Source organism: Euprymna scolopes, chromosome 40 (assembly GCF_053919585.1).
Source record: "Euprymna scolopes isolate OS-2025 chromosome 40, ASM5391958v1, whole genome shotgun sequence".
In the NCBI taxonomy this organism is placed as follows: Eukaryota; Metazoa; Mollusca; class Cephalopoda; order Sepiida; family Sepiolidae; genus Euprymna; species Euprymna scolopes.
In genome coordinates this window covers 18,658,835-18,684,966 of record NC_136521.1, presented here as the reverse complement: position 1 = coordinate 18,684,966, position 26,132 = coordinate 18,658,835, and the positions used below count along the sequence as shown (strand labels likewise).

The window sequence follows — 26,132 nt, the reverse complement described above, 5'->3', positions numbered from 1 at the left end:
GAGACTTCGCTGGTTCAACCATGCTGTACGATGCAACCCTTCCATGAAACAATAGCTTCATGGTTGGTGAAAATGCTTGGGAGGCCAGCTGAAGACATGGTTGCATACCATCAAAGCAGATGTCAAACCTAGCTTCGGTTTACAGGTCTACGATATTCATTGCTGGTCTTGGAACTGGCTATCCATCACTGTCTGGACCGCTATAGACTATTATACATGGTCTGCAGACATCTGAGATCTTGTGTGTTCTATGGGAAGAAACCTTTCAACCCATCCTGGGTGAATGTTGCCTTAAGTACAAGTAAGTTGAGTAAACGTCTCCAAAATTATCTGATTTAACAAAATAATAAGACACTTCTACAGGTAAAGGGGGGGGGATAACTGGAAATAATACCCAAATATCACATATACACACACATGAACATTGAAAGAAAGACACACACACACACACACACATGAACATTGAAAGAAAGACGCACACACACACACACACATGAACATTGAAAGAAAAACACGCACACACACACATGAACATTGAAAGAAAGACACACACACACACACACATGAGCATTGAAAGAAAGACACACACACACGAGCATTGAAAGAGACAGACACACACACACATGAGCATTGAAAGAAAGACACACATGCATGAGTATTGAAAGAAAGACACACACATACACATGCACACACACACACACGAACATTGAAAGAAAGATACACACATGCATGCACACACACACACACACACACACAAACACATGAACATTGAAAGAAAGACACACAATTGAAAGAAAGACACACGCACCATGAACATTGAAAGAAAGACACACACCCACACGAACATTGAAGGACACACATGCACACACATATGCACACACATGATCATTGAAAGAAAGACACACACACACACACACATGAACATTGAAAGAAAGGTACACACACACATGCACACATGAACAGCGAAAGAAAGACACACACACACACACACACACACACACACACACACACACACACACACACACACACACACACACAAATGAACATTCATTTTTGCTAAGCCAGCAAATTTTGTTTCATTTTATAATGAAGTTTAAGATGCCAAACAAAAATAGAAATGGTAAAAGAACCTTCTGTGAATTTTCCTTGGAGAGTTTTCTTTTGCATTGCGCTTTCTTTTTCTTGGCCATGAAAGAATCACTTGAATCTGAAGAAATATCTGCACTGCTGTCTGAAGTTAAAGTCTTTGTGTTGTTTGGAATTATATCGCCGATCAGCAATGGAGAATCGTCTGCAGATTCACCAACAAGAAGGGCACCACCTTTGCTGGGAGATTGAAGACGAGCCTTGAATACTAAATAAAACAATTGTAAAAAAAGAGAAAATGAAAATGTTGAACAGAAACTGATTCCACTGCAGGTTTTATGCTTTACATCATCAGACCTATTTCACTGGCAACTCAGACATTTCTCAAATGAAAAATGCCTCAAAATAATTGTTGTGAAAATAAACCAAACAAAACATTACATCATTAAGAAAAAATTCAAATCATGTTAATAAAGTCTTTTTTATCCATATTATTTGGATTATTCAGATTACTGTTCTCATCTTGAGTGTTATTAGACAATTCCAATTCAATCTTTTCTGGTGAGAATATTTCCCACATGTGTCTTCTCTCCAGCAAGCTGGTATTTTTCCGACATATTTAACTGCCAAGTCCTTGACAGATTTCTTGGATTTACTTGAAGTAAATTTCTTTCAGCGAGATACAAATTTTTCAGACACAATCATTTCAACATATTTAATTATGCCAGATAACTTAAACGAGTTCACTTCAACATTTTAATGTCCTGTTTAGACGGAGAGAAGATAGCACATCAACACATTTCAAGTGTCCAGTCCGAACTGCCAACTTTAGCTTAAATTTCATCAGAAAATGTGGGAATGCACAGATCAATCAGCAAGCAGAAATTAGTCAGATGACCAACAACATCAGCAGCAATGAAACAAACTCAAGTAAAAGGAAGAAGAGAAAAAAAGAAGAAATATACCCCCCCTATGCCAAATTTCTACACTCTTTTAACAACAAAAAAAAAAAGAAAAGAAAAGAGAAAAAAATCCTTCAACAACCAACTAAGTACCAAAGAAAATCAGGATCTCTTTCACTTAAAGATCTGCTAAATTTTACATGTTTGAATATGATATCATCGATGTGTACATTAATCGTCTCTTTTAGAGAATCACTAGTTTTTTCATCAGAAGAGACCTGATAAGAATGTGTAATGGAAAGTTCTAAATGGTACAGATGTTTTATTATTAAAACCACATCATCAATCTTGATTCTATTATCAAATTCAGCCTAATACAAATTACATGACAATTCTCTTAATCCCAAGAGATAACTCTCATATCATATATCTATTGACAATTAGCTGTTTCAAAATGTCCGGTTAGAGTAATTGCTTCATCCAGTTCTTCTTGTATGAGGACCTGGCGGACGCGATTTTGTTGCAAATCCGACGTTCGCTTAATCAATTCTGACTTAAAAGTGTCATATGTAACCAATACAGGTGAGGCCATGATGAAATCACACACTTCAGCCAGTACTTCGTGTGATAGCGATGCCACAACGTGGTTGAGTTTGGTAAACTCGCTGTGGGTCCTTTGCATATAAAATTGGGCTTCCACACGTGCGAACCAAAGTGTAGGATCATCTGCCCAAAAAGGCGGGACTTCAACTAATGCCAGCATAGTTGAATTTGATGACTCCATTATGTGTTGCCCGAGTGTTCTGATCCGCTGTTCATCTGGTTATTCTCCATTCACAGTCTGTATACTGCAGAAATTATGATTTACTGAATTTCGCCATTGTTATTTATTCAGTGACACTTTTCAAAATAAGCGATCATGTCCCATCTTAGTCATCAGTTTTCAGATTCACAAAATGGTCACCACTTATAGTAACTCATGGTAGGGAGGATTACCACTTATAGGAACTCTGGCTGAGAGTCACTAATTTGTACGGGTGTGAGTCAGTGTTCACCAATTCATAATTGGGATCTATCAATTTTTAGGACCGAGGTTGCAGATACAGGAATCTTTAGAAGTCGAAAGTAGTAGAGTATCCACAGGACCATTAAAGGTAAATTTAACAAGATTGCTAATTAATAGCAAAGTGTCACCAGATCATATCCTCACATACATAAAATAAAAATCTAGAAATAACTCTGGAAAATAACGACACTTGACAAAGAACTCGAAATTACTGTATCAATATAAAATAACAACATTTATTTCCGCGTTAGGAATATTAATTCAAATTGTTACAACGTAAGTGCTTTGCTGTAATGAGTGTCATTATGCAGGACTAGTTAAATGAGGATTTTATGAGAATAGCACGGACTTTAAAATTACTGATTTTTAGGAACAGAATGTCACACATGACTTCAAATTAATGCAATTATTTTCTGAGAGAAAAACAGTCATTAAATCATGTAAGCGAAATGTATGTGTGCGTATGTGTGTGTGTGTGTGTGTCCATCCATCATATAAGAAGCAGTAGTTCGAAATAACATTGTTTAAAAGAAGGATTAATTTTCGTTTGATGTAGTAATCTTCCATGATGAGAATTAAGGTTCATGTGCATGGCATGCAAATTCAAGACAGGGGATTTTAACGCCTCCCAGTGGCGGAGTTATCCTGACATCCAGTCTTGGAGAAATAAACTGGAAAAATTGATTTGATTGGCGAATCCTTATATAATGATGTTCTCAAATATTTCAGCCTGTTTGCTGTATCACTACATGTGGAAACTTAACATAGTTCCTTTGTTCCATGTGTGTGGGTGATCAAATCACAACATTTTGTGCTTACGCATTCTGATACTTGTAGGCGTTGAAATGGTGACTGCTACGAAAATGCTCCTGCCAAAGATTTGTTCCGGCTGTATGTAGCAGTTGCTACAACCACTTCCATCTTAAAAATGTCTTTGTAAAGTCTTCATTTGGAATCATCTACCTTGTTTCCACAGATGACATTGTGATATTGTTGCTCATTGTTTAGTCATGAAATTTGATTTTCTTATTTAAAAATAAAACTACTTGATTAATTTACGTGATTTTTGGTGTATCATATTCTCTTTTCATTTCAGGTACATACATCATACAGATTTTGTTTTATTTTTGTTTTTCATATGGAGGGAATTCTACACAAGTACTATCTTTCTATATTTCATTATACCAGAAATATTTAGATTCAAACTTGATTTTTGCAATAAAAGAAAATAAAATAAACAGAATAGTTTACATAAAAAAATCACATTAAAAACACTAAGTATATGATTATGAAATGAAAACTCGACTGCAAAAATATAGTCGCCATCTTTACAAACAAGTCGTGAATATGGATTAGGATGGAAACTTAAGTTCATAAGTTTGTCCTTTAGAGAATTACTAGCGGGGGAACCCGGCGTTGCCCGGGTGTTTGTAAGTGTGTGTGTTGGAGGGAGGGGGTAACAAAAAAAAAATTTGGTAAGTAGGTAGGATCGAACCTGGAATGTTGAAGCAAAGGTGGAAAAGAAAGTATGAAACAAACCTGACAACTTACCACTCGCCCACTCATGGAGAGTAACTAAACAGAGTTCAAATTTAATGATGAAAGAGTTAAATTAACAGGTGCGCGATTTTAATGATCATGCCAAAGCAGTCTCGCAGTGAACATTTACTGTGGGGTTTTGGTTTTGTTCGTTATTTTGGTTTTGTTTCCCAACTTTTTGTTTCGCCAAAATATTGGGGGGAAACCATCTCCCCATAAAGAGGAGAGTGTCCATATGAATAGCAATTGTCTGATATAAAGAGTCCCCCCCCCCACATTGATCAAACACCTACTGCTTTCTGTACGTTCTCAGCCTTCGTGCCGGGAACTGCCTCTTCGCTTCAGATCAGTTTCACTTTTATACGAAAAAGCCGAACCAACACGTGAGAAGCCGAAATAACAAGAATTTTATAAAAGTCGACATAAATAAATCCAGAAGTGACGCACATTCACAAATTGTACATATTATGATCTAGGGGGTATATAACCAGTTCTAAGACATAGTAACCCCCCCCCCGAGAACGGCAGCAAAAAAAGCCTTTCTTGGACATACAAAAATGTGCACGCCGCATTTGCCTTTTATATTTATAGATGAAACTTGTTATTGTTTTGCACTTAGTAGGTCTTAGCCTTTTTTTGCCAACAATAACAAAAGGTGAAAAAACAAAAAACAAAACAAAAGCAAACAAATAGGTGCAAATAGCACAGAGGGGTCTGAAATTCAAGCCTTGTTTTCAATTTGGGAAAAGATCACATGGTACTAGGTCAACAATATCACAGCAAATAACCTCCTCTGTTTTGATCCATACGGGCTTTCAGCCTCTCCCCACCTCAAGTTTTAAAAATACCCCCCCCTCCTTTCCAATTTTTACCTGTCATTATTTTTTTTATTTACAACTTTTTGAGTGATTCTCGGGACTCCAAAGGAGAGAACGGCATGGTGCTATTCTTTTGCCCCCCCCCCCTCACAGAAAAAAATATAACAAATGATGCTGCCAAAGGCAAGATAAGTTACTCTTTTCTATACTTGGATGAGTTTTTAGGGTGCTTATGTTATGCTCTGTTACCGTGCTATTTTTTAAATAATATTTCCAAGTTAAATTCAATTTTTACACTATATTTGTTGGATGAAAATTGTGGGAACATGATGAGAATTAGCAGCGAACCGGATGCTAACGTATCCAGCGTAAGAGACAAAATGAAAAATCGTCTTTTGCACATGGCTCCACGCATCGTTTCCATTTGGAAAAAGAAAAATAAGATAACCACAAAAGAATTATCAACCAATGGCAGAGCTCCGCGCCTAAAATAAAGGCCAAAAATATCACAGTCAGTGGGAGCCGATGTGCCCCTATAAAGCGAGACATTTTTAGAGAAGAAAAGAAAAAAGGAGAAAAACATAGGAGGCGAAGACGCTGTGCTGCTAGCTGTTGAGGAAAGAAGTCGCCGCTCTCAAGTTAAAAGCCAGGACACATATCACCGACAGTAGCACAACCGGCCACCCACATCGTCCGAAAAGATAAGTACGCTTACGAACATTCATTCTTTGTTAAATTATACAAGCCTACCAAAGTTCTTTCCTTATCAATGCATACACACCTACAAACATCCTACGAACACTTTACCTCTTCTAATTAAAACTCATTAATAAATAAAACCGGTTCTCAACCTTCAATATTCGTCTGTCCTTATTTGCATGGAGTCAGATTCTACATACTTTCAACGTTGTCAATTAAATGTATTCTTTGTTGTGACCTCTATGGCCTCATTTCCTTCACCCCTTCTCCCTCTATAAACCAACCAAAAAAAAAACCTCCGGGCCATAAAGTACAGAATAGTTACAAAACACCCTCCCCTCCCCATGTTAATAATGGGTTTCTAGATGATATTATTTCAGCACGGTAACATAGCTGCACAAGTGCCGTTTTTAGTGTCTTTATTTATTTTAAGGCGTTTTTAAAATTTGAAAAACAAATGGTGCCGATTTGTTAACTTTAGAACATTAACAACAAGATAGTAGAAATTCTTCAGTTTCGGGTGCACCAAGTTTCAACTGAAATAAACACTTAAAATAAGTTTTTTTTTTCTTTTTTTACAAAGGAGTCACCACTTATCAAAGCTTGAAGGCCACTCGAGGATAAGGGTTAATGAGTGTACGGTAGTCAATGGGGCAATATCGTAGTAATTGTTAGTAGTGGAAATTTGGTAAATTGGATTACTTAAAGGGGGCAGCTCATCAAGAACTTGTTTACGTTGGACTTGAAAATGACCATTAATAAAAGTGCCCATGTGCAAAAAAGTCTGGAAACTTATTGGAGGCACCTGATATAAATCAGATGCAAGTTGTTCTAGATTATCTCCCTTTCACAGCATAGTTCTGTTCAAGTTTGATCAATTCTCCAATATCATCTCGTCGATCAACCGGTTTGATAAGATCTTGGCCCAAATGTGTAACGCTATACTTAGCAGAGTTATGAGCCTTTAATGGTTAAGTTCTTTCTCGCCATGTTTGTCCTGCTTCTTCGGCAATGTGATCACTCTCTTGGTAACTTGACTTCATACATAACCCTTGTCAAACTAATGGTTGATATCTTTCAAAAATTCAGTACAAACATGTCGGACCTCAAATACATTCAAATGTTGTAAACTGACCTGCTTCAATGAAGCGAGGAACTTGCTCTCTGAAAACCCTACTTATACAACCTGCACTCTTTTGTAAACTCTTTTGGTCATTTCCAAAAGTGACTCGGGATTCTCCGTTGATATTCAAGACTGACTGGATAAGTTCTGAAATTTTTTGGATACCCACCTTTTACAAGTACCAGATAGTGTTCTCTCACCCTGTACAACTGTTGCGATGTGAGTTAGTTAGAAAAGTAACTTATGGTGGCTATACGAATAAATGCCTAAAAAATTGAACCATGCTGTAAATATCCATGTTCATTCAAAGGGTTAATTTTCTGCTATGACACTGTCGACTGAGTACCATGTAAGTCTTCCCAAACTGAAAACGATGCTCAAATTTCAGACCCCTCTGAACTATTTGCACTAATAAATGCTACAAAAGGCAAGATAAATACTCTTCTACCTACCTGTATAAGTTTTTGACATTTGAATTTATTTTAAAACGTTTATTTACGTCAAAAAAATGCAGTTTTGTTATAGCCATCTGGATCTTCGATAATCGCTTAAAAATCGAAAATTAAACAACATAATAATAGAAACCCATCCAGTAAATGTCACTAATCATACGAAAATGTAATGTTCTACCAGTATTTTATTTAATTTTCGATTTTTGATCGATTATCGAGGATCCAAATGACTATAGCAAAACGTCTATTCTTTTCACTTTAACTCAACAGACTTGAAGCTACTTTTATTTCCACATAAACGTTTTAAAATAAGTTAAAACACAAAAACCTATGCAGGTAACAAAGTAACTTATCTTGCATTTTGTAATATGGCGCTTGTACACTATCAGAACAAAATTCCAGAAGTCGTAATACTGAATTTCACATGAAAACAATCGTATCTACGTATTTCTCGTATTTTTAAGATAATTATATCCAAAAATTAGGAAAATTAATAAGCTAGAAAATTATTTATTAAAGAAAATAGAAAATAGAATTTGAAGAGAACGATCGTATTTGCTTATGTAAGACACAGGAAAGTTAAAAATGGAGGTAATTTTCCGTTTCGATTTATTTTATAAAACAAGATGGCCGCAATTTTTCACCTAACACGATTAAAGTTTTTTTTTTTTTTTAATAATTCAGTAATATTCAGGTAATTTCGACTGCATAATTTGGAAGCTAACATTGTAATTTATCAGAATTGACAACAAAAAATAAATCAGTAGAAACCATCGTTTTTATCTGAAAACTCCATTTATCGACTACAAAATTTCGTTCTGATAGTGTAGAAGCGCCTATTTATTTGTTGTATTTTTCATTTTTTTTTTTTTTTTGTTTTATTGGTTGTTGCAGAAAATACGAAGGTAAATTTTTACGACGTGGCCAAAGCGTATTATAAACACCCCAACCTCGCATGTTAACAAAGGCTTTCGGAATACCCCCCCCCCTCCACATCGAAAGCAGTTCTTAATATGGGGAGGTTAGGGGGGGGTATTCCGAAAGACGTTCTTAATATGAAGTGGTTGAGAGTGTTTATACTACGCTGGGACGTGTCGTAAAAAAAAAAAAAAAAAAAAAAATGTCTTTGTCGATATATTTTTAAAAATAATGATGGCGCCTATATTTTTCAGGACGAGTTTCCATTTCAGCGTTTCTACGAAATTTTGCCACAATTTATTGATTTCTAATCTTATGTCGAAACTTAATTTCACTCTAAATAATCTAGGTGATTGAAATAGGATTTAATCTGAAATAGAATGAAAATAAATTTTAATTTCTCACCTTCAAGAATTGAATCTCGAATTTTATTTCTTTCTTTCACTGGAGAAATGCAATTTTTAATTTGTTTTTTCTTCTTAAATTTCTTTCCCATTTAGTTTCAAAATTATCGCAAAAACGTTCTTCATTTGTTTTCTAAAGAAAAAAAAAGAAAAAAGAAAATGATTTTGATTTATCAATAAATGAAATAAATTTATTTTCCAAATGAAATTAAAATAAAATTTTAAATGGTTTTCGATTTTATTGTAAATTAAAATTTGTTAGAATACATAAGATATCTTATATATGAATAAAATTAATTAATTCATTAAAAACAAAAGTTAAATAATTAAATTATAGAATAAAAATTTTAATTGACAAAAATATAAAACTATTTCAAGAAAGAAATCAAATTTATTTATATAAATTTGTAAAATCAGTTAATTTCAACTTTCAAGAAAATCATTGTCAATAAATTTGAAATGGTAAACTTCAAAAATACATAAAATAAATAATTAAATAAAATTATTTTTAAATATTGCAACAATGCAAATTAAATTTACAAACCTTTTGATTTTCTTATAATAAATTTACAATTCTTGTAATTAATTAATTCAACAGGTAGACATTTTTTATATAGAAAATAGTTTTAAAAATATTTTCTGCTTTTAAAAAAAATGAAAATACAAAACCAATTTGCTTATATTTTTCTAAGATAAATAAAAAATAAATAATTAATAAATAAAATAAATAGAAAATAAATAATTAATAAATAAAATAAATAAAAAATAAATAATTAATAAATAAAATAAATAAAAAATAAATACGCTACAAATTTTTTGATGTTCCCATGATGCAAATCGCCGGAAGTTGATACGTAACCCATGGCAACCATTATGGCAACAAAGTGACCGAAAGAACTTGTTCGTTTATTTTTAGACATAATTTTATTCCGTTTTAAAAACTTAAAAAATGGCACATACTGTTATTTCAGCACACTATCCTCCGCTTATTGATCCAACTAGAGCTACTCTCGCTTATGGTGACGGTGCCTTGCCCAGACTGGTAAATATTTAATTTATTTAATCCTTCTCGTTCTTTTTTTTTCTGTTTTAAATTGAAAGAAAACAAACGAACGTTTTTTTGGTAAATATTCAGATACGCTACAACAGAACACCGACCACTCTAATTTTTTTTTTTTTATTTATTTTTTAGGTAATTGAGGTCGCTGACAACGAATCTGATAGTCAAACTTGGGGCAAATTTACCGTTTGCATGGTATTAACCCCTGAACCGACGAACTACTTTCCACCATTTTGCAGCTTCCGTTTACGCTACGCGCGTGCGCTGTAACATAAACGACGGCTTCACCTAGCAAACTGCCTTCTCACATGGCGTACAAATCTTCCGTGGAAAATTTGAAATTAGATGAAAAAGAAATAAAGCAAGAAAAGAAAAGCACACCAAGTCGTGGGGGTGGGGGAGGTGTAATTTTATTTATTTATTTATTTTTTTTCCAGAACATAGAATTTTCTAATTTTCAAAAATACATTATAGCACTTTTTGGGTGGAAAATTTAAAATTAGCTGAAAAAGAAATAAAACAAGAAAAGGAAAGCATTTCAAGTTGGGGAGAGGGAGGGGTAATTTAATTGGTTTTTTTTTTTCCTGAAACATAGAATTTTCAAATTTTCAAAAACCAATTAGAACACCATTTAACATTTTTCGAAGATGTTACTGTTTACATTGGGTTAAATGGTGTTTTAATTGGTAAATGTCGGTGCGTTACTTACGGAAAAATGGTTAACTAAACTGCAGACGCACCTATTAAGCCACATAAGTTCTATAATTGAATCCCCCTCCCGCAAAAAAAAAAAAGAACGAAAAACATAAAAATGTTTGGTGCTTATGTTTTTGTAAACCGCATTAAAAACTATGTGAGACAAAAAAAAAAAAAAAAAGGTCCCTGAATTTGTTGTACTTTTCTTTAATTGTAAGTCATTAAAAAATGTCAGTCCGTAATTTTTTTATTGATACGCCATGTGAGAAGGCAGTTTGCTAGGTGAAGCAAGCCGTCGTTTATGGTGCAACGCGCGCGCGTAGCGTAAACGGAAGCTGCAAAATGGTGGAAAGTAATTCGTGGGTTCAGGAGTTAATACCATGCAAACGGTAAATTTGCCCCAAGTTTGACTATCAGATTCGTTGTCAGCGATCTCAATTACCTATAAAAAAACAAATTAGAGTGGTCGGTGTTCTGTTGTAGCGTATCTGGATATTTACCGTTTTTTTTTGTTTTTGTTTTTTTTAAATTTTGTTTCAGATTATGAATTTTTATTATTTTTATTTATTTATTTTTATTCCATTTTCACCCCAAACAAGGCACAGTGCCACTTTGATGTAGGGGGCTACTATCAGAGACATAAGTTGCAGGGATACTATGAAGGGAGTTGAGCAACAAGATATGTTTACGTGAACCTGTGCATATCAGTACAGTTGGGAAAACAGGAACCCGGAAGGGAATTCCAGAATAAATATGGTTCAATTATAGCATAGGTCTGTTGGAATATCTACTCTATTTCGTTTTTTAGCAAAACTTCAATTTTCGCTAATTTTCTTTGAAAACTATTTTCATTAATAATTAATTTTCTACACTATCGATTTTTTAAAAATAATTTTTTGATATGCTCATTATTGAGATTTAAAAAGATAACAATATCAGCTTTTTATATGCCCAAATTTGACCGCATTTTAATTTGCATATGCCACTTTTTCATTTCCTATCAGTCAGATTTCGAGTTCAAATGTTGGTGAATTTTTACAATATGCACATGCCACCTTGGATGCTTGTTTACATGACTGTTGTCAAATTCCTCCCTGATCTCATGATCACACAGGCTGCATTCTGGCAGTGGTCGTCTTTGTCAGGTGCTTCTTCACAATTATGGGGCCTCTTTAGAACTGTGGGCTTTATCAGGAGCATGTGCGTCCTCTACTCCTGCCTCATGACCATCTTCTAAGTTCTGCAACCCACTCTCCGAAGATGTTGTGCTATCAGAATCTGCTTCTGACGAGAGTACACTGTATCAAGGGTGCAGGTTCTTCACATGTCGGGGCATTCCATCCACCAAGACGGACTGCGGACTATCTTGGTTACCTGACTCTGGTCAAATCTCATGGTACACTCTCTGGTACCTTCACCCACACATAGTCTCTACCAAATTGGAGACCATGCTCGGGGCCTGCCACTAATGACATAACATCGATTCCTTTCACCCGGACCTCATACCAGTATATAGTATTGGCTGGTGAGGTCAAAGATGACTCTTCATCTTTTGGAGTCACATTGTACCAGTAGACCACCTCTGGTATGGAGCAGTGCATTCTAGCCATGATGCCGTTTCACAGTACAATGGCATCGCTTTGCTATGCCATTCCTGGTCGGGGCATATGGACAGCAAAATCTCAAGTTCACACCTCATTCATCAGCAAACGTCCTGAATTCTTTGCTGCAGAAGGCTGTGTCATTATCTGTCAGTAGTTTGTGAGGTGGGCCACATTAAACAAAGATCACGTCCGGTTGGCGAATTATAGTTGCTGAGTCTTGCTATGCCAATTGCCTCCACACTGAAAATCATGACTGGCCACAATCCATAATAGTTAGGAAATGGTAAACATCATAATGTGTAATGTGTAATTCTCAACTGTTGCCAATTGTTGCTGACCTCCAGTTTTCCTTTCTCCAGTGAACTGGTGCTGAAGCTGTAGATTGGCATTCCACACAATCTGACTGCTCTTTTGTCATTGCAGGACTAACTGTTCGGGTGAAATAAGCAATGTGTCACACTTCTGGATGTCCACTATTTCTGTGAATGGACATGATCCGAGGCACGTCCAGCTCAGTGATATGCACTGCACTGATCTGTGGCTCAGGTCCCACATCCTTCTTCATGGCATTGAACCATCGTAGTGGTACGCACATCAATTGATCGGCCATGTTGTGAATTGATTTAACCAATGTCACATCTATTGAGAGCCCATATTCCTTCACCAATGTTTTGAGGGCATTCAGTCATCTTCTAATGAGTATCTTACTGACAGTCTTGGTGTGAACTCGTGCTTTCTCACTGAAAGCGTCTGACACCCAGTTGTGTACACATGCAGAGTTGATCTTTATGTGCAACACATTGGTCTGCCACTAGAGCAGCAAGTTAATTCTCCTTAACACAGCATCCAATTCAGCTTTTTTTTTTTTAATTTTTTTTTTTTATTACATTTTCACCCCAAACAAGGCACATTGCCACTTTGGTGTAGGGGGCTACTATCAGGGGAAACAACTACTGGGGTACTATGTAGGGATTTGGGCAGCAAGATGTTGGTTCACGTTGTACTTGAACTTCTGCATGTCAGTACAGTTGGGGAAGCAGTGACCTGGAATGGAATTCCAAAGTCTAGCGGTTCTGGGGAAGAAACTACCGGAGTAGAAAGATCTTTTACATCTAGAGATCTCTACAGTGTGGGGGTGGGATTTTGCAGCTTGTCGGGTCTGTCGAGGGTGTTCACGTCGTGGGGGCACAAGTGCTTGCAGTTCATCAGAGCATTCACCATTAAAATACTTATAGAACAGGCAGAGGGATGCAACGTTTCGGCGATGGGACAGAGGCTGAAGCTTAGATGCCAGTTTAGGGCCTATCAGATTTGCGATTCTCTTTTGAACCCTGTCAAGGAGCGAGAGACTAGTAGCCAATGCACCAGCCCAAATATGACAGCAATACTCCATACATGGGCGAATGGTTGCCTTATAGAGGTACAGGATACTTTCGGGTGTTAGTAGTTTTCTAGCACGGTAGAGAGAGCCCACCTTCCTTGCAGCGGCCCTGGCAATGCCCTCGATGTAATTGTTCCAACTCATGTTTCCTGTGAACGTTAGGCCAAGGAGCTTGAAAGACGTACTCTCAGATAAAGAGTCGTTGGCCATTGCTATAGGTGGTAGAGAAGGTTTCTTGTAATTATTGAATAAAACCAGTTTAGTCTTGGCGGCATTGAACGTAGATATATGTTCATTTGTTTTCCTGTCATGCCTGCTATAGAGTGTGGTGTCATCAGCATATATACCCATCTCAGAGGCAATTTTGTCGGGGAGGTCATTTTTGAATATCAGGAACAGTAGAGGTCCAAGGATAGATCCCTGGGGCACTCCCGCATTTATATCATATTGTTTAGATGTACGACCGTTGAGGACAACCTGGATTTTTCTCTTATCTAAGAAGGATTTAATTATGTTAAGTATTCTACCAGTGATACCGTATGATCTAATCTTCCTGAGGAGACCCTCATGCCATACCCTGTCAAAAGCCTTAGATATATCTAGAGCTACCGCTCTGCCCTGCTGTGCATCATTCTCAGGTTACAGCCAACAAGCGTCCTTCACTACAGTTTCCAATGGCTCTCCAGTTGCTAGTGCGCTAACATCGAGCCATACATTCAGTTCCCAGCTGTCCACACACCAGTCCCCACAAGCTGGATCATTCTGCTTTACTGCATCCACTGTCTCATATGCTGGAGTAGGGAGTCTGTCATCTTGTCATTCCAGCCGTTTGTTATTGAACAGACTCTTCTCTTTATTACTCCACATACTGAAAGGTGCATTGAGAATTTCTGGGATTGTGTTCGCTTGTTTCCAGTGCAGGACACTATGCTCTCTTAAGACTGTCAGTCTCAGTATGTGGATGCCATCCCTAAGCTGTTTCGGGTCCTTGAATTTTAGCCCGAATCAAAGTAAATGTTTCCAAACTCTAGATGTGGGCACAACGTCTTTATCAACAAAGATATCATTGATATAAGCCGATGTCACATGGTCCACAACTTCCTCCTGCGCTAGCACACTGCTAATAATAGCCTTCATAATGAGGGGAGCCATGTTCAAGCCAAACCTCAAACATGTCAGTCAGTATCTATTTCCGTCGACCTCTACCATCTGGTATGGCCACAGTGTTTCATAGACTCGTATTTGGAGATATGTTCTTCGGAGGTCAAGTGTTTGCCCCTTTTAGCGCCACTCATACATCTTAGCAGTGCAAACATCTGCATTCACCTTGAATTTATCTACATGATTGTTAAGTTTTTGGGGAGAAAGATTCTTTTTTCTTTTTTTTTTTTTTACACAGTGGTCACCACTTATCAAGGCCCGAAAGCCACTCAGGGATAAGGGTTATTGCAAGTACAGTACGTTAGTGTGGAGATTTAATGAAGTGTTTACTTAAGGGGGCGGTTCATTAGGAATTTGTTAACGTTGGACTTGAAGACATCCAGGTTGTAGTCAGGTGGGAAGCAGGCAGACGGAACACAGTTCCACAGGCGTGCAGTTCTAAGAAAGAAGCTTTGTTCATGGAATCTACGTTTTGATTTAGGCACAGATAAAGAGTGGGGAAAATTTTTCACAGTGGATTCAGCTAGGCGGGTGTTTTTTGTGAAAGATTGGTGAGGGGGGGGACCAGAGATTGGAGTTCAGACGAGCACCTGCCATGGAAATAACGATAAAACAAGGATAGGCTCGCAATGTCTCTTCTGTGGGAGAGAGGTTGCAAGGTAGAGAAAAGGGCATCCCCCACTAAGCCATGAAGTCTATTTTGTACTCTGTCAAGGCAGGATAGGCTGTTTTTAGCAGCTCCTGCCCAGATATGGCAGCAGTATTCCATTCTGTGTAAACATAGACATTTTAAAAGGGAGATCAAGATGCTGTGTGTTTTTTATATATAGATATTCTTTTATTTCTCTCTGGCCTTATTCTGCTGCATCACGGCCATCAACAGAATGATTCCCTTGGAAGTCTTTCTTCCGGGTATGGCACAAGCCAACCCTTGTTCATCTATGCCCAAAGTTCTTGATCATAATCTGGTCGATGTTCTGCAGCCACTCGATATTCATAGTCCTTTAGATGGGCGGTTATCTGCCATTTCCATCCCATGATTGTTTCTGATGATCAAACATAGCAGTAAAGTCTGGTTCACTGATGGAGATAGCTGCACACGTGGAGATTTTCCTGATGCCAATCTAGACTGCAGGTCCAACATATAGCATCGATCCCCAACAACAGATCAAATCCCAGTAGTTTATCATGCACCACTAGAGCAGTGATCCTAACATAGTCGTTGTTGTTTGTTAAAATAGTGACTACTCCTCTTCCACAGTATGTGTGGTACGAGCCTCCAATAGTCAGGATGTCCATTTTGCTGTCTTCTAAGATTGACATCGATTCGCATCTATTATAGTATGTGAGCATTAATGCTGAACATCGCATTCCATCAACGTAGATGACAATTTCTGGGAGCGCTGCATTTACATCTTGGTGGGGAAGTAGGCTGGCGCTGATACCTCATCCTTTGTTCGTTTCCTGAACAGTGCTAGACCCAGTGTCTAACCTTGCTGCATTGGTAGCAATGGATTTCACGTCTTCAGCAATCTCTTGCTATGTAACCCTTGCAGCTGCATCTGTAGCAGTTTACTCCTGCACCAGTGCTATTCCCGATAGGAACAGCAAATTTAACGTTAGATGGACTCACAGCTGCAACAACATGATGGCTTTGATCCCTGGTTGACGTCAGCACCCTTGTTCTTGCTATTAGGTCTCCCATGGTTAGGGTCTCAATTTTTGGGGCTTGCTGGAGTTTGATGAAAATGCCATTTTATTTTTACATAGGAATCACCACTCATCAAGGCCCAGAGGCCACTCAAGGATAAGTGTTAAAGAGTGTACAGTAGTCAATGGGACAATATCATAAGAATTATTAGTAGTGTAAATTTGGTAAATTGGATTACTTAAGGGGAACGGCTCATCAAGAACTTGTTTACATTGGACATCAGGATAACTATATTGTAATCAGCTGGAAAGCAGGCAAACGGAAGACAGTTCCACAGGTGTGCAGTTCTAAGAAAGAAGCTTTGTTCATGGAATCTACATTTAGGTTTAGGCACGGACAAAGAGTGGGGAAAATTATTAATAGTGTATTTAGCTAGACGAGTGTTTCTCATGAAAGTTTGGTGAGGAGGGATCATAGATTGGAGCTCAGACGAGCACTTGCCATGACAATAACGATAAAACAGAGACAGGCTCACAACATGTCTTCTGTGAAAAAGAGGTTGCAGGGAAGAGAAAAGGCTACAGAGTCTATTTTGAACTCTGTAAAGGCAGGATAAATGTGGCAGCAATATGCCATCCTTAGACATACCTGGCTCTTATATAGGTCGAGAATTGCATCAGCAGTGAGATATTTACAGGATTAATTGAAGGATCTCACCATTTTTCCTGTGACCTTGGCAACGGATTTGATGTACGTGTTCCATTTCAGATCAGGAGTAAAGGTCAAGCTCAGAAACTTGTCAAACTCCCCAATACGAGCGCTATTCATTTCAATTGATGCCAGATGTGGATCAGAGTATTGATGATATAAAGATAGAAGCTTGGTTTTAGATGCATTAAAAGTAACCAGCCACTTCTTTCCTCATTGTACCGTATGCTCAAGAGCAGAGGAGAGAGCATCAGAGAGAACTTGGTCATTTACGACCTTTGATGAGCTGCCATAGATATAGAGCATAAATGTCTAGAAATGATCTAAGGATGTGATTTGGAAGATCATTAATGTAGATGGTATCAGGGAAGCCTGTGACAAAAACCAGTGTGGCAAGTTTTTCTAGTCCGACTCCTTTGAAATCAGCCAATCCAACCCACCGTCTGATATTGTTCACATAAACGTCCAGCTGCTTGCCAACCCATTTCACCATGGTTAACTTCCTATGGGCTGTAAGTGCACCATCCATGAATGAGTCTCTATCTGCTTGACGTTTGGTTGGTCAATCTCTCTCATCTCTAAGTAGAGGGCGAATGCATCTTCCTCCAGGATACAATGGCAGTAGGCTTGCCACATCATCTATCTTTTGAAGTCTCACTACCAACCCTAATTTCTTCAACCATGCCACTACGTCTCCCTTGCCGGTAAATGGCTTTGCCATGTTGCTGCTTCGCCATGATAATGGCCGAAGTAGCTTCAAGTGTTAAAGTTTTCCTTTGAACTCCTGAATACCATTAAATGTTCATGCAAAAAAAAAACATAAAGAGTCTTTCTTCAGCTTGCAACGTTCTCAACATGCACAAAAACAGCACTCCTTTTCTTTTCATGATTGGACATTCATAGATAATTTGTCTTTCTTTCTTCCCACTGACATGCGAATTCACCGTACGTTCAAATGACTCTGAGTCAACAAAAAACCATTCTCGCCAATGAACGAAATACCAGCTTTTTATATGTCAAAATATGACCGTGTCTTAATTTGCATATGTCACCTTTGCGTTTCCTATCAGTCGGGTTTTGAGCTCGAGTGTCCATGACTTTTTACAATATGCACACGTCACCCTTAGATGCATGTTTCCATGAGTGTTGTGCTCACATGAGAGATTGTTTCTGATTGAACAAGTCAGAATCAAAATTACATCTTCATTCCTATCAGTGCACAGCTTAGAAGTCAAGTATTTAAGACATCATTAGTTGCTATTTTTGTTTGTAATATTACTACTACAAGTCCATTATTATCAGTCCCTCACCTGATGCTTTTCTTAGCTTTAAGTGAAACTGGCATTGGACAGGCTATTTCCCTAGAAGAGTTCGCAATTAAAGAACTTAACTTCTAAATCTGACTCCCAAGATCGCCATGGGCATGGAATATGTGCCTATATTAAAGATAGCTTTCCATGTGGTAGGGACATCTCCAGGGAAGATCCTAACTTACCCTATATGTGCTTCCGGGTTGCTTTAGCTCACACTACTGCATTTATATTTACTCTCTATCGCCCCCACAACAGCGGAGTTACTATCTTTCAAAGCATATCTGAGAAAATTGACCAAGTCCTATCTGCTTATCCTTCAGCTCACATTCACGTATGTGGAGACTTCAATGTTCACAACGTCGAATGGTTGACCCACTCAAACAAGACCGATGATGAGGGGAGGTTCTGTCATGATTTCTCCATTGCCTATGACCTCACTCAGATTGTTCAGGAACCCACCCGTGTGCCCGACAATGACAGCCAGTATGCGAGCCTACTAGACCTTTTTCTCACAACTTGCCCTGAACTATGTTCAGTTTCTGTTCTGTCACCTCTTGGATCTTCCGACCACTCTGTTGTATCAATTAAGATAAAAATGAAATGTAATATGTCCCCAGACGTACCTCTCCATCGTACAGTATATCGATACACTAAGGCTGACTGGGATAGCTTCCGTACATTTATATCTGATCTACCTCTGCATTCCATGTTTAAAAAGGATGTGTCCTCTATAGTATTAGATCTGACAGAATGGTTAATTGTAGGTATTGACCGTTTCATACCCTCGAAAAAGTTTCAGCAAAAACCTAACAGCCAGCCATGGTTCTCTCCAGAATGTGCTGCTGCCATTGCACACAGAAATCACTTTTTCCACTGCTTCCAACATAATAGATGTATGGAAACTAAAGCCGCTTTCAGGACTGCCAGCAACCATTGTAAGAAAGTAATAAAGAAAGCAAGAGAGTTGTATGCTCAATCTGTTAAGTCCAAAGTAGTTGAGCAGCGGCTTGGTTCCCACCAGTTTTGGCAAATAGCAAACAGAATCCTGAACAGAAGCGTGTGCTCCATCCCAACTATTATCAATGGGCCTGAGGTAATCTCGTCAGCATCAGACAAAGCCAAACTCTTTGTCAAGAACTTTGCAGCTAATTCTACCCTTTGCGACCAAGGCCGCCAACCCCCAATATTTCCTCCTGTATCAGAAAACACGCTATGTGATATATGTATATCTGTATGTGATGTTGCCAAGCTATTAAAAAACCTTGATTCCAGTAAAGCAACTGGCCCTGACGGTATTCCAATTATAGTACTAAAAAAACTTCAACCTGAACTAGCGCTATACTTACAAAACTGTGTAAACGTTGTCTTAAGGAGAATAGTTTCCCATCTCCCTGGAAAATTTCATCAGTATACCCTGTATTTAAGAATTCAGGTGATCGCTCATCCCCTTCTCAGTACAGGCCAATAAGTCTCCTGTGCGTCATGAGTAAGTTGTTGGAATCTGTGTTAAATACAGAAGTAATCAACCATCTCAACAAAAATAACCTTCTTAGTGACACTCAATATGGTTTCCGTTCTGCTAAATCTACAGCAGATGTGCTTACAGTTATATCTCATAGGATTAGCAAATCTCTCGACGGAGGCCACATTTCTAGGGCAATTGCTCTTGACATATCTAAGGCCTTTGATAGGGTATGGCATAAAGGTTTACTTCATAAGATCTCTAGCTATGGTATAGCTGAAAATGTCTTCTCAATTATTAAATCATTTCTTTCTGATAGGTTCATAAGAGTAGTAGTTGAGGGGCAAAAATCAGAAGCTCACAGTATTAATGCCGGTGTCCCTCAGGGGTCCATCCTGGGCCCAACTCTTTTCCTGATCTACATTAATGATCTTCCAAATCACATCCTTACATCATTTGTAGACATTTATGCTGACGACACTACCATTTATGGTAGCACATCTAAGACAGTAAACGACCAAGTTCTCTCCAATTCTCTCTCCTCTGATCGTGAGCACGTAGTACAATGGGGAAAGGAGTGGCTGGTTACTTTTAATGCATCTAAAACCAAGCTTCTCTCTTTACATCATCAACATTCTAATCCACATCTGGCATCAATTGAAATGAATGGCTCTCGTCTTCAGGAGGCCTCAAGTTTTGACAAGCTTCTCGGCTTGACCTTTACTCCTGATCTTAAATGGAACACGTACATCAAATCTGTTTCCAAGGCCGCTGGAAAAATGGTGGGATCTTTCTATCGATCCGGTAAATATCTCACTGCTGATGCTATTCTCTATCTATATAAGAGCCAGGTACGTCCAAGGATGGAATATTGTTGCCACATCTGGACAGGAGCTGCTAGAAAGGACTTGTCCTGCCTTGATAGAGTTCAAAATAGACTTCGTAGCCTCGTAGGAGATGTCCTTTTCTCTTCCTTGCAACCTCTATCTCACAGAAGAGATGTTGCGAGTTTGTCTCTGATGTATCGTTATTTTCATGGAAGGTGTTCAACTGAGCTTCAATCTATGGTTCCCCCTCGCCAAACTTTCACAAGAAACACTCGTCTAGCTGTACGCACTATCAATAATTCCCCCCCACTCTTTATCTGTGCCTAAACCTAAACGTAGATTCTATGAACAAAGCTTCTTTCTTAGAACTGCACGCCTGTGGAATTGTCTTCCGTTTTCCTGCTTTTTGGCTGACTACAATATGGTTGTGTTCAAGTCTAACGTAAATAAGTTCTTAATGAGCCGTTCTATATAAGTTATCAAATTTACCAAATTTTCATTACTAATGATTACTATATTGTCCAATGTCTACTATACACTCTTTAACCCTTATCCTTGAGTGGTCTCTTGGCCTTGATAAGTGGTGATGCCTATGTAAAAAAAAAAAAAAAAAAAAAAAAAAAAAACTAACCTTGCTACCTCAACCTACATCTACTAACCAAAGATCTCTTATTAATTTTTTTCAAAGTCTCCTGTTCTATACACATTTTTCTATACTGTCCAGATTTAATCTTCCTCTGAAGTCAGCAGATGTAAGGGGAGAGGTAATACGTGAAAAATCCATGAGGAGGTAGGCCTTGAAACGGTGTATATTCTCTCCTGATGACCTGACATTATCTGTATACCATAATGGATTACCCCAGTAGAAAAAACACAGAAAATGATAAACTCTGAAATAGTGCATATTCCCTCCTGATAACCCAACATTATCTGGAGACTGGAATGAAATACTGCACAAGTTAAAACATCTGATGAACTTGATTATATGCATGTGTGCAAGGTAAACTGTTTCTTCCAAACAACAATTTTGGTTGCTTGCTTCATTGCAAGTTTCTGCTTCGGTATCAAATATTGTTTTTCAGACTCCTATTATTATATTGTTTTTATCACCCATCATCATCCATCATATCACTCTCATCTCATTACTCTCGATGCATGTCCTTAATCCAAATAATACTAATCATTTTTCTTTCTTTTCTTTTTTAAAGAATCGAGAATTGAATTCTGACCATTTGAAGACACGCCAACGAGCGATCATGGCTTTGTCTGATATTCTTCATGATCCAGAATTTGTGGATGCATCAATACGCGAGGGTAAAACACAAGCCCAAAACTTTTTTCTTTCTCTGATCCATCCACTAACCTTTACCCTAACCCTAAACCTAATGCTTCCATATATTTTTTGTACAGTTTTTTCTTTGTTTTTTTTTGCTCAGTCCTCAAAAATCTTTCCTGGTCTAGCACTTGATTTCTTTATGAAATACATAGACATCTTCAAGTGTTCATTAAAGCTTCTCCTCTCAAACGTTGAGTTAATAAAGCAGTGAAGAATATTGATGTGGAACACAATATCACGAAGCTGGTTCCCAGCTGACTACAATGTAGTCATTTTCAAGTTCAATGTTAACAAATTCTTGTTTGGTCATTATCTATTGTTTTTTTTATTTTTTATCAAATTATTGTTTTTGAAATAAATATCTGATCTCATATATATATATATATTCACTACTATAAACAAATCATTTGTGTAGATTTCCGAGCAAATTAGTTGTTGTGGTGGAACCTTGTACGCCGAAAAAAAAATCGATGGGAGAGTCCATCAATATATATTTCTTTAAAGGGCATTATCTTCAATTTCTAATTACATAGGCTTTCTAGGCTGAGTTACAAAATCTGAAAAAGAACAATTGTTTGAAGTTCCAAAAAAAATTAAAAATATATAAAATATGCAAAATAATGAATTTTCTTGTGGTTGGTAAAAGATTTTAATTGTTAATTTTTATTTTCTTCCACCTCAAATTTTCTTGTTAACTACACCAAAACTATTGCGAATTTTACGCGTCTCTTTTATTTGTATTTACACAATTTTTTTTTTTTTTTTTCAAAGTTTGAAATTTGCTTTTTCTCTTATTTGAGGGGGGAATAGTAGAATTTTAAGTTCATGTTTTTATATTTTTTAGAATTTATGTTTTTTTTTTTTTTTGCTTTGTTTTTCCACAATATTCGGCAAAAAAAAAACAAAATATAAAAATGTAAACTCTTTTTGTGTTTGTGTGCACCGTTTTCATGATAATCACTACTGACTCATTCAGTTGTCTCCTCCTGTTTACTTGACGGTAATTATAGTTATCTCCCTTTGTACTCCTGAAGGTAGTCTTAGTTGTCTTTCTTGAAATTCTGTGAGCAAAAATTAAATTACGTGTAATAAATTAAGCTGTAATGGTTGTTTGTTCAGTGTGAATTCATTGACAAGCATTTATGAAAAGGAGACCTCTTTTTATTACTGGAGCGCACTTATCTTGTATCAATGTTTTTCAACCTTGTGTAAACCTTAAAAATAAATTACATGTCTCACAGAACACCTTCGATAAAAACAAAATTATTCTCGTTTTATTTTCATCATAGTTCATAGTATATATTTTTGTATAACTGAATTAAGGAGAAATTAATATTTCTTGGTTAAATATTTGGCAATGCTGAATAAAAGTCACAAGAGTTGCCAAAACTACATCAAGACATTTCATTGCAAAAATTGGAAGAATGGACCAACCAACAGCGTGTCAAGTATTTTCTGGATGAACTATCCCAGGAATATATGGATAAAGAAGACGTTATAGACCAGCTGAAAATAGGATCGCTTCACTATGATTATGAAAGATTATAATGGCTGCCCACAATCATGGCTTTGTGAGTGATGTTTTTAAGGAGATGAGTGGAACTAGCAATGACAAGTGCAGATTCTGCCATACAGAAGTAGAGAAGGTGAGTTACTTATATCCTGTTGTAAAGTTCTGTTAGGGAAAGGCTACTGTACAATGCGGCTCAATGGAGTGTGTAAATATCTTCATTTGAAGATGAAAATGCATTTCCAAAATTACCTGGCAAATATACTCTGTGAACCAAGCGCAAGAGAAATACAAACAATTGCATGGTGAGAATCTTAAAAAAAATCTGTCAGTTGAGGTTTCTGAAACAGTGGATGAACGTCTGGCATCCAACAGGATGTCCCATCCACAGCAGAAACAAAATGATTCAGGTATCATCAGAGAGTTCATTTACACACACATCAGAGAGTTCATTTACACGCAAAACAAAAATCTAAACTCAAACGCAAAAATAAAGCATAAGTAATGAATATCAGTATATATCTATAATATAAACGTAATTACTAGCAATGGTGAAAAGACATAGGATAATGCAGAATGTTGTGTGAATTTATAAACCAACAAAGAAAATGTTATTTTCAAAATTATTTCATAAACTGAAACATGATTTGCTAATAGATCTACTGAAGAAATGCCCCTGCTAAGCGATTTGGTTACAATCACATTGCACTTGCAGGGTGTATATATTTCATCTGTCCCCTGAAGAACTATTTCAACCTTTCTGGGAATCATGGTCCATTTGCAGTGAGAACCCTGAAAACAATGAGGTAAGACGTCCTCTTTTTTTTCTCTCTCTTCTGTTCTTGACCACTGAAGATTCAAGCATTGACTATCTTTGTCAGAAGATAACTCCTGACAGACTTTCGACATCCCAAAGATATCTCCTTTCTTCACTTGGACACTGTTGTAGAATAGAAAGACAAGAGTCTGATTTTAACATTTAATCAGAACCTTATTGTTTATCTTTGTTAGTTTGACTTGTATGAAAAAGAATTAGTATTGAGAAGAGTTCCTGTGTGGAGATTAGTGTTGGGGAGATTAATCGGAATGAGAATCCAGAATCGGAAAAATCAGAACTTTTGGAGGGTATCAGAATCGAGGAAAAATTTGTTTTAATTTTCCGATGCTAAAAACAATTATTTAAATCATCTTTATTTGATTTTGTTTAAAGCAAAATCTTCCACTGCTTAGAGTAATAATAAAATAATAAATATTTATTGATTTTAAACTTCCAGACTAACTAAGATCAATAGTTCACCCCCACCCCTATCGAACTCAAATGTGTGTTTTTACGTTTGAGAAAATTAGGTACGGGCAAAATGAATGCTGATGCTCAAAATGTTTTGATCCCTCCCTTTACTTAAAAATTCACCAAAAATCATGAAATTAACCAATTTTAATGAAATTTTCAGGATTTATCAAATAATGATCATGGAATATAATGAACTAATTATTTTTATTTAAATCTGAGAGGAAATGTATTATTTTGTTTAAACAAAAAATACCTTTACTAAAGTTTTAATTTTCAGTAGTAAATAAAAAAATGCAAGAATTTATTTTTGCTTTTTTTATATAAATAAAGCATCGTAATTTGTAACAATAAAAAAAAAAAATAATTTTTACAGGAACATTACAAAAAAAGTCCCTAAAGTCTGTATTAATGAATTCGATATAACTCAAAGAAAAATGAATTTCTCGAACTACCGATATTACCATTGAATTAAGCATTGTTTATTCAATATTTTCACACAAAAAAATATTTCTACTTTTTTTTTTTTTTTAATTACAGATTTCACATAATTTTTATATGCAAGATTTTAATAATTTTCTTGCTCGCAAGAATAAAACTTTTGGCTTAACATAATTTTTATATTATCTTGAACAATAATAAAAAAAAATTAATTTAAAAACAGGAACATAAAAAATAATTAAATTAAAAAATTATAAAAATTGATACAAACGTTCAGAATAGGAATGTATGGATGCACGTCTGGGGGAGGGAAGAAATCTGACACCCCTACCTCCTTTTAATATGACTATATTTTGAAACATAGTTTCGATTGGCTGAAATTTTGGGCCTCCTTATAATCGTGTTTACAATTTTTTAGTTTGTTGTGTTTTTGGCGAACGGTAAATTACTTGCTTTTTGAGGGCTAATTAAGTTTTTTTTTTTTTGCACAAACAAGGTGTTTATTTTTTTTTCTTTAATTCAGTATCTTAGGACTTTACTAATTATCTTTGGAATAGACCCAGAAAACTAATATTTATCTTTTAAAGAATTTTTACAATGAATTTCTTTAACTCCAAAATTTAGCTGAATTGGTTAGTTCGTCGTGAAAACATTTTTCATAACTTTTTTTTTTTTCACCTGTACAAA

The 26,132-nt window shown here is 36.6% G+C and overlaps 2 protein-coding genes across 5 annotated transcripts in view; one reads left to right on the top strand and one right to left on the bottom strand.

Annotated features, from left to right (window-relative positions):
• The window catches only part of LOC145265401 (uncharacterized), a 64,040-nt gene extending 54,466 nt beyond the window's left edge, over positions 1 to 9,574 (bottom strand). For both annotated transcript variants that reach the window (XM_080121224.1, XM_080121223.1), the window contains exons 1-3: positions 9,552 to 9,574; positions 9,009 to 9,140; positions 1,131 to 1,354 (exon numbers count right to left, since the gene is read on the bottom strand). In XM_080121224.1, the coding sequence (XP_079977350.1) occupies positions 1,131 to 1,354; positions 9,009 to 9,099 (315 nt within the window). In that variant the 5' untranslated portion in view covers positions 9,100 to 9,140; positions 9,552 to 9,574. The remainder of the gene's footprint in view (positions 1 to 1,130; positions 1,355 to 9,008; positions 9,141 to 9,551) is intronic.
• Positions 9,575 to 9,859: 285 nt separating this feature from the next.
• LOC145265398 (radial spoke head 14 homolog) overlaps positions 9,860 to 26,132 on the top strand; it is an 81,417-nt gene continuing 65,144 nt past the window's right edge. For 2 of the 3 annotated variants that reach the window (XM_080121220.1, XM_080121221.1), the window contains exons 1-2: positions 9,860 to 10,049; positions 22,079 to 22,184. In XM_080121220.1, coding sequence (XP_079977346.1) covers positions 9,957 to 10,049; positions 22,079 to 22,184 — 199 coding nt within the window. In that variant the 5' untranslated portion in view covers positions 9,860 to 9,956. The remainder of the gene's footprint in view (positions 10,050 to 22,078; positions 22,185 to 26,132) is intronic. The other variant, XM_080121219.1, reaches the window with a different exon arrangement.